The following is a 10,000-nucleotide window of genomic DNA, read 5'->3' as shown; positions in this document are numbered from 1 at the left end:
TTACAGATTCCAAAATGGAAAAAAAAAAATTTGTCCTCAAAATTCTACACACAATACCCCATAATGACAACATTGTTGTCCAACTATTCACACCACTTCACTTTTTACACCTTTTGTTATGTTACAGCATTATTCCAAAATGGAACAAAATTAATTGTTGCCCTCAAAATTATACACACAATTCCCCATAATGACAACATTGTTGTCCAACTATTCACACCGCTTCACTTTTTCCACCTTTTGTTATGTTACAGATTCCAAAATGTAAAAAAAAAAAAATTATTGTCCTCAAAATTCTACACACAATACCCCATAATGACAACATTGTTGTCCAACTATTCATAACGCTTCACATTTTCCATCTTTTGTTATGTTACAGATTCCAAAATGGAAGAAAAAAACAAAAAAAATTTGTCCTCAAAATTCTACACACAATACCCCATAATGACAACATTGTTGTCCAACTATTCACACCACTTCACTTTTTACACCTTTTGTTATGTTACAGCATTATTCCAAAATGGAAGAAAATTAATTGTGGTCCTCAAAATTCTACACACAATACCCCATAATGACAACATTGTTGTCCAACTATAAACACCGCTTCACTTTTTACACCTTTTGTTATGTTACAGATTACAAAATGGAAGAAAAAAACAAAAAAAATTTGTCCTCAAAATTCTACACACAATACCCCATAATGACAACATTGTTGTCCAACTATTCACACCGCTTCACTTTTTACACCTTTTGTTATGTTACAGATTCCAAAATGTGAAAAAATAATAATAATTGTCCTCAAAATTCTACACACAATACCCCATAATGACAACATTGTTGTGCAACTATTCACAGCGCATCACTTTTTACACCTTTTGTTATGTTACAGCATTATTCCAAAATGGAACAAAATTAATTGTTGTCCTCAAAATTCTACACACAATACCCCATAATGACAACATTGTTGTCACACTATTCACACCACTTCACTTTTTACACCTTTTGTTATGTTACAGCCTTATTCCAAAATGGAAGAAAATTAATTGTGGTCCTCAAAATTCTACACACAATTCCCCATAATGACAACATTGTTGTCACACTATTCACACCACTTCACTTTTTACACCTTTTGTTATGTTACAGCCTTATTCCAAAATGGAAGAAAATTAATTGTGGTCCTCAAAATTCTACACACAATTCCCCATAATGACAACATTGTTGTCCAACTATAAACACCGCTTCACTTTTTACACCTTTTGTTATGTTACAGCATTATTCCAAAATGGAACAAAACATAAATAATTGTCCTCAAAATTCTACACACAATACCCCATAATGACAACGTGGTTGTCAAACTATTCACACCACTTCACTTTTTACACCTTTTGTTATGTTACAGCATTATTCCAAAATGGAACAAAATTAATTGTTGTCCTCAAAATCCTACACAAAATACCCCATAATGACAACATTGTTGTCCAACTATAAACACTGCTTCACTTTTTCCACCTTTTGTTATGTTACAGATTCCAAAATGGAAGAAAAACAAAATATTTTTGTCCTCAAAATTCTACACACAATTCCCCATAATGACAACATTGTTGTCCAACTATTCACACCGCTTCACTTTTTCCACCTTTTGTTATGTTACAGCATTATTCCAAAATGGAACAAAATTAATTGTTGTCCCCTAGCATTCAAAAAAGCGGTTATTCATCCTCTGCTCAAAAGACCTAACCTCGATCCTGACCTCATGGTAAACTACCGACCGGTCTCCCACCTTCCGTCTATTTCCAAAATTCTCGAAAAAAATTGTCGCGCAGCAGCTAAATGAACACTTAGTGACTAACAATCTCTGTGAACCTTTTCAATCCGGTTTCAGGGCAAATCACTCTACGGAGACAGCCCTCGCAAAAATGACTAATGATCTATTGCTAACGATTGATGTCATCCATGTTGCTGCTTCTTGATCTTAGCGCCGCTTTCGATACCGTCGATCATAATATTTTATTAGAGCGTATCAAAACGTGTATTGGGATGTCAGACTTAGCCTTGTCTTGGTTTAACTCTTATCTTACTGACAGGATGCAGTGCGTCACCCATAACAATGTGACCTCGGACTATGTCAAGGTAACGTGCGGAGTTCCCCAGGGTTCGGTTCTTGGCCCTGCACTCTTTAGTATTTACATGCTGCCGCTAGGTGACATCATACGCAAGTACGGTGTTAGCTTTCACTGTTATGCTGATGACACCCAACTCTACATGCCCCTAAAGCTGACCAACACGCCGGACTGTAGTCAGCTGGAGGCGTGTCTTAATGACATTAAACAATGGATGTCCGCTAACTTTTTGCAACTCAACGCTAAGAAAACGGAAATGCTGATTATTGGTCCTGCTAGACACCAACATCTATTTAATAATACCACCTTAACATTTGACAACCAAACAATTAAACAAGGAGACTCGGTAAAGAATCTGGGTATTATCTTAGACCCAACTCTCTCGTTTGAGTCACACATTAAGAGTGTTACTAAAACGGCCTTCTTTCATCTCCGTAATATCGCTAAAATTCGTTCCATCTTGTCCACTAGCGACGCTGAGATCATTATTCATGCGTTCGTTACGTCTCGTCTCGATTACTGTAACGTATTTTTTTCGGGCCTCCCTATGTCTAGCATTAAAAGATTACAGTTGGTACAAAATGCGGCTGCAAGACTTTTGACAAAAACAAGAAAGTTTGATCATATTACGCCTATACTGTATATACCTTTATATACTTATAAACATACCTATACTGGCTCACCTGCACTGGCTTCCTGTGCACTTAAGATGCGACTTTAAGGTTTTACTACTTACGTATAAAATACTACACGGTTTAGCTCCAGCCTATCTCGCCGATTGTATTGTACCATATGTCCCGGCAAGAAATCTGCGTTCAAAGAACTCCGGCTTATTAGTGATTCCCAGAGCCAAAAAAAAGTCTGCGGGCTATAGAGCGTTTTCTATTCGGGCTCCAGTACTCTGGAATGCCCTCCCGGTAACAGTTAGAGATGCTACCTCAGTAGAAGCATTTAAGTCCCATCTTAAAACTCATTTGTATAATCTAGCCTTTAAATAGACTCCCTTTTTAGACCAGTTGATCTGCCGTTTCTTTTCTTCTCTCCTCTTCTCCCCTGTCCCTTGCGAGGGGGAGTTGCATAGGTCCGGTGGCCATGGATGAAGTGCTGGCTGTCCAGAGTCGGGACCCCGGGTGGACCACTAGCCTGTGCATCGGTTGGGGACATCTCTGCGCTGCTGACCCGTCTCCGCTCGGGATGGTTTCCTGCTGGCCCCACTATGGACTGGACTCTCGCTGATGTGTTGGATCCACTGTGGACTGGACTTTCACAATATTATGTCAGACCCACTCGACATCCATTGCTTTCGGTCTCCCATAGAGGGGGGGGGTTACCCACATATGCGGTCCTCTCCAAGGTTTCTCATAGTCATTCACCGACGTCCCACTGGGGTGAGTTTTTCCTTGCCCGTATGTGGGCTCTGTACCGAGGATGTCGTTGTGGCTTGTGCAGCCCTTTGAGACACTTGTGATTTAGGGCTATATAAATAAACATTGATTGATTGATTGATTGATTGATTGAAAATTCTACACACAATTCCCCATAATGACAACATTGTTGTGCAACTATTCACACCGCTTCGCTTTTTCCACCTTTTGTTATGTTACAGATTCCAAAATAGAACAAAATTATATTTTTGTCCTCCAAATTCTACACACAACACCCCATAATGATAATGTGAAAAAAAAAAATTTGAGGCACAGACCTGGGTAAGGGCTACAGAAAAGTACTGAGTCTCTGGTCTGATGAGACCAAGATTGAAGTCTTTGGCGTGAATGTTTGGAGGACACCAGGCACCGCTCATCACCAGGCCAACAGTGAAGCATGGTGGTGGCGACTGGGAAACTACTCAGGATAGAGGGAAAGATGAATGCAGCAATGTACAGAGACACCCTGGATGAAAACCAACACCCCCTATCGCGACTATACATGTGATTTTTTTTTTCTGGTTCTTTGTTTTGATTAAATTTGCAAAAATGTCATTGTCATGATGGGGTATTGTGTGTAGAATTTTGAGGACCAAAACGCATTTATACCATTTTCATAAAAGTGAAGTGCGGTGAGTACATTGCAGCGTATTATTCTGCCATAGCAGTAATCACACACCTGGAACACATCTGTCCACACCACTGCCTTCAGCCCGCCCTGTCACACACACACACACACACACACACACACACACACACACACACACACACACACACACACACACACACACAGCAGAGCATCATTTTGTCTGCCGGCATTTGAAGAAGCCCACCCTTCACCTACCAGTGTGCAGTAAAAGGTGCAGACCACACCCGTGGAAATGACGGCACTCCAAAGGTCCATACCGGTCACTGTGACGGGAGGCAGAGAGCGGACGCGTGACTGAGCAAAGAACCTTGGAGAACCTTGGAGAACCTTGGAGATACCATACCTTGGTTTAGAGCCAGAGCTGGGGTGTAGATGACTATTCCTGTGTAGAGAACCTAGAGCGAGCACCAGGAGATGTGTGTCACTTCATGTTCAAGTACACAAGCAGTGAAGGTGTGTAAATGGTAAATAAAAAGAGAATACAACAAATCCTTTTCAACTTATATTCAATTGAATAGACTGCAAAGACAAGATATTTCATGGTTTTTTTTTTGCAAATAATCATGAAGTTAGAATGTAATGGCAGCAACACGTTGCAAAAAAAGGCATTTTTACCAGTGTGTTACATGGCCTTTCCTTTTAACAACACCCAGTAAAGGTTAGGGAACTGAGGAGACACATTTTTGAAGTGGAATTCTTCCCCATTCTTGCTTGATGTACAGCTTAAGTTGTTCAACAGTCTCCCTTCTCATATTTTAGCCTGCACACATTTTCAATGGCATCGTCTTGCTGAAATAAGCAGGGGCGTCCATGATAGCAACATATGTTGCTCCAAAAGCTGTACGTTCCTTTCAGCATTAATGGTGCCTTCACAGATGTGTAAGTTACCCATGTCTTGGCCACTAATACGCCCCCATACCATCACACATGCTGCCTTTTACACTTTCACCCTAGAACAGTCCGGATAATTCTCTTCCTCTTTGTTCCAAAAACAATTTGGAAATGTGAACTCGCCAGACCACAGAACACTTTTCCACTTTGCATCAGTCCATCTTAAATGAGCTCGGGGCCCATGCGAAGCGCTTCTGGGTGTTGTTGATAAATGGCTTTGGCTTTACCTGTCATGATCCGTGGTCCGGATCATGTTTTTGTTATGTTCTGTTAGTTTTGGACTCGTTTAGTTCCTGTTTGACACCTGAGTTTGTTTTAGTTACCATGGCTACTTATGATATTCACCTGCCTCTGGTGTTCGGGACTCGCACCGGCTGCTAATCAGAGGACTATTTAAGCCTGCCTTGGCCAGTCAGTCGTCCTGGCGTCACTAGTTGTTTGCCTCTTGCCTGGACTACGTAAGTCTTGTTTATTTCATGCCACAGTTTCATAAGTTCTCTATGTCCATAGTCGATGCTAAGTGTTAGCTTTTGGCTCCAAGCGCGATCAGCGCGTTGTGCCTTCGCCTTGTTTTTCCGTTTTTTTGGACCTTTTTGAGTTTTGAGAAATAAATATGTTCCTACCTGCACGCTTTGTCCGGAATAGTCCGTTTGCATCCTGGGAGAACAAACCTCGCAGCAAGCTGCGACCCCGCCCCGTCATGACATTGCATAGTAGAGTTTTAACTTAGAACAATCCGGATGGTTCTTTTCCTCTTTGTTCCAAAAACAATATGAAATGTGGACTCGTCAGACCACAGAAAACTTTTCCACTTTGCATCAGTCCATCTTAGATGAACTCGGGCCCAGCGAAGCGTTTCTGGGTGTTGTTGATAAATGCCGTTGGCTTTGCATAGTAGAGTTTTAACTTGCACTTACAGATGTAGCGACCGACTGTAGTTACTGACAGTGGTTTTCTGAAGTGTTCCTGAGCCCATGTGGTGATATCCTTTACACACCGATGTGGCTTTTTGATGCAGTAGCGCCTGAGGGATCCAAGGTGCGTAATATCATGGCTTATGTGCAGTGATTTCTCCAGATTCTCTGAACCTTTTGATGATATTACGGAGCGTAGATGGTGAAATCCCTAAATTCCTTGTTGAGAAATGTTGTTGTTGAACAATTTGCTCAGGCATTTGTTGACAAAGTGGTGACCCTCGCCCCGTCCTTGTTTGTGAACGACTGAGCATTTCATGGAAGCTGTTTTTATACCCAATCATGGCACCCACCTGTTCCCAATTAGCCTGTTCACCTGTGGGATGTTCCAAATAAGTCTTTGACGAGCATTCCTCAACTTTCTCACTCTTTTTTGCCACTTGTGCCAGCTTTTTTGAAACATGTCGCAGGCATCAAATTCCAAATGAGCTAATATTTGCAAACAATAAAGTTGACCAGTTCCAACGTTAAATATCTCGTCTTTGGACACGCCCCACCTTTTCTGTCCTAACACAGTGCGTCTCCTTCGCTACAAATCAAAACTTCCAATTTTTGCCGGGGAAATCCAGTTTTTGTCCTTCATTCCCGGCGTTTTCCCACCCTTTTGTTTATTTTCGCTACGGCAGCGATGGAGTCGCTCGGCGAGCCTCCGTCCGCAACGCTCGGAGCGTGGACTCATTAAAGGAGCGCCACGAGTTTCATGTTCCGTCATGCAACCAATAACAAAGATGGATGGACACCAAGACGACTAAAAAAAAAGATATCTGCCAAAAACCCAAACTTTGTGTAAATATCTTGATACGTTGGGTAGTTCTTATATAGGAAGAGCAGGCGGCAGCTCACACAATCTCATATTTTCTCTAAGTCTTTGATGAGCATTCCTCAACTTTTCCCAGTCTTTTTTGCCACTTGTGCCAGCTTTTTTTGGAACATGTTGCAGGGCATCAAATTCCAAATGAGCTAATATTTGCAAACAATAAAGTTGACCAGTTCCAACGTTAAATATCTCGTCTTTTTCACTGCGGCGTTCACGTGGACACGCCCCACCTTTTCTGTCCTAACGCAGTGCGTCTCCTTCGCTTACCTGTCAAAACTTCACATTTTTGCCGGGGAAATCCAGTTTTTGTCCTTCATTCCCGGCGTTTTACTCCGCCCTTTTGTTTATTTTCGCTACGGCAGCGATGGAGTCGCTCGGCGAGCCTCCGTCCGCAACGCTCGGAGCGTGGACTCATTAAAGGAGCGCCACGAGTTTCATGTTCCGTCATGCAACCAATAACAAAGATGGATGGACACCAAGACGACTAAAAAAAAAGATATCTGCCAAAAACCCAAACTTTGTGTAAATATCTTGATACGTTGGGTAGTTCTTATATAGGAAGAGCAGGCGGCAGCTCACACAATCTCCTATTTTCTCTAAGTCTTTGATGAGCATTCCTCAACTTTTCTCAGTCTTTTTTGCCACTCGTGCCAGCTTTTTTGAAACATGTTGCAGGGCATCAAATTCCAAATGAGCTAATATTTGCAAACAATAAAGTTGACCAGTTCCAACGTTAAATATCTCGTCTTTTTCACTGCGGCGTTCACGTGGACACGCCCCACCTTTTCTGTCCTAACAGTGCGTTTCCTTCGCTTACCTGTCAAAACTTCCAATTTTTGCCGGGGAAATCCAGTTTTTGTCCTTCATTCCCGGCGTTTTACTCCGCCCTTTTGTTTATTTTCGCTACCGCAGCGATGGAGTCGCTCGGCGAGCCTCCGTCCGCAACGCTCGGAGCGTGGACTCATTAAAGGAGCGCCACGAGTTTCATGTTCCGTCATGCAACCAATAACAAAGATGGATGGACACCAAGACGACTAAAAAAAAAGATATCTGCCAAAAATCCAAACTTTGTGTAAATATCTTGATACGTTGGATAGTTCTTATATAGGAAGAGCAGGCGGCAGCTTTGATGAGCATTCCTCAACTTTCTCAGTCTTTTTTGCCACTTGTGCCAGCTTTTTTTGGAACATGTTGCAGGGCATCAAATTCCAAATGAGCTATTATTTTCAAAAAATAACAACATTTACTAGTGTGAACGTAAAATATCTTGTCTTGGCAGTCTATTCAATTGAATATACGTTGAAACTGATTTGTATTCATCATTTACTAGAGATGTTCGATAATATCGGCCTGCCGATATTATCGGCCGATAAATGCTTTAAAATGTAATATCGGAAATTATCGGTATCGGTTTTTTTATTATTGGTATCGGTTTTTATTTTTTATTTTTCTTAATTAAATCAACATAAAAAACACAATATACACTTACAATTAGTGCACCAACCCAAAAAACCTCCCTCCCCCATTTACACTCATTCACACAAAAGGGTTGTTTCTTTCTGTTATTAATATTCTGCTTCCTACATTATATATCAATATATATCAATACAGTCTGCAAGGGATACAGTCCGTAAGCACACATGATTGTGCGTGCTGCTGCTCCACTAATAGTACTAACCTTTAACAGTTAATTTTACTCATTTTCATTAATTACTAGTTTCTATGTAACTGTTTTTATCTTGTTTTACTTTATTTTTTATTCAAGAATTTATTTATTTATTTATTTATCTTGTTTTACTTTATTTTTTATTCAAGAATTTATTTATTTATTCATTTATTTATTTATCTTATTTTATTTTATTAATTAAAAAAAAAGGACCTTATCTTCACCATACCTGGTTGTCCAAATTAGGTATAATAATGTGTTAATTCCACGACTGTATATATCGGTATCGGTTGATATCGGTATCGGTAATTAAAGAGTTGGACAATATCGGAATATTGGATATCGGCAAAAAGCCATTATCGGACATCCCTACCATTTACCCAACGTGACAACTTCACTGATGTTGGGGTTTACTGTTTGAATGGCTTCTTACGGTCTGCACAATGAAGAGAAGAGTCCCGAGCAGGCGAGTGGCTCTGTTAAAACGTAGTTCCAAATACTTGACAGGAGCATAATGTTGTTATGGTGAAGCAAATGTTTAAAATGGCAGCGTTTAAAAGTCTTACTTCATAGGTGCTGGTGATGGCCAGCCGGTAGAAGACGGGGAGGAACACCTCAGACGTCAGCATCATAGTCATGACATACGACAGACCATAGAAGGCGATACTGCCTCCATAGCGGTACACCTGCAAAAAAAAAAAAGAGGTATAATAATAGCGGGGATATTATATCTTGAGGTTTTCCGCACCTCTGCCGGGTTGGAGAGCACGGTGACGGCCGACATGAAGCTGGCAGTCAGCGACAAGGAGACGGGAAGAGCCGTGAGCCTCCGTCCGCCAGTCAAGAAGTCCTGCGAGCTCCTCAGGCCCCTGTCCGCCCACGCGTAGTACACCCCGATGGCGGCGGACACAGCCAGCGTGCAGGCGAACACCGCGTAGTCCGCCGCTGCAAAAGAGCCAAGGACCACAGGGGCCATGTTGAGGTCAACTACAAAAATGGGGAAAGTTGAGTTTATGAAAACTGTCCCGTGTGTTTTGTCCGGGAACTCTCAGCAACATCAGGAATGGAAGCTTGTTATGTGTTGTGAAGAGGGGAAGGGGGGAGGTGGACATTCCAGGCAGGTACAAGATAATTGGTCAGTCCACTCCAAACTGTGGTCCAAGTACGTATCAAATGTGCACAAAGTGTTTTTGTCTTTTTGACGAGGCCTGCTTGTTCTTTAAACACTGAACTTTCTCTTCTTTGGAGGTTTGTGCTCAAGCAGTTTTAACACATCAGGCTTATATAGCTAGTTAAGACGCTTAAAGTCCCATTCCGCAACAAATATATATATATATATATATATATATATATATATATATATATATATATATATATATATATATATATATATATATATATATATATATCCGGATATATATATGGATATATATATATATATATATATATATATATATAT

The 10,000-nt window shown here is 40.9% G+C and overlaps 1 protein-coding gene across 1 annotated transcript in view; it reads right to left on the bottom strand.

Moving 5' to 3' along the window:
* LOC133662474 (sodium-coupled monocarboxylate transporter 1-like) overlaps positions 1-9,581 on the bottom strand; it is a 31,786-nt gene extending 22,205 nt beyond the window's left edge. The window contains exons 1-6 of the mRNA XM_062066499.1: positions 9,290-9,581; positions 9,108-9,227; positions 8,975-9,040; positions 4,537-4,588; positions 4,389-4,456; positions 4,224-4,262 (exon numbers count right to left, since the gene is read on the bottom strand). Coding sequence (XP_061922483.1) covers positions 4,224-4,262; positions 4,389-4,456; positions 4,537-4,588; positions 8,975-9,040; positions 9,108-9,227; positions 9,290-9,517 — 573 coding nt within the window. The 5' untranslated portion in view covers positions 9,518-9,581. The remainder of the gene's footprint in view (positions 1-4,223; positions 4,263-4,388; positions 4,457-4,536; positions 4,589-8,974; positions 9,041-9,107; positions 9,228-9,289) is intronic.
* Positions 9,582-10,000: the final 419 nt, after the last annotated feature.

Source organism: Entelurus aequoreus, linkage group LG12 (genome assembly GCF_033978785.1).
Source record: "Entelurus aequoreus isolate RoL-2023_Sb linkage group LG12, RoL_Eaeq_v1.1, whole genome shotgun sequence".
NCBI lineage: Eukaryota > Metazoa > Chordata > Actinopteri > Syngnathiformes > Syngnathidae > Entelurus > Entelurus aequoreus.
Note: the sequence above shows the minus strand (reverse complement) of the source record. Positions and strands in the feature narration are given on the sequence as shown.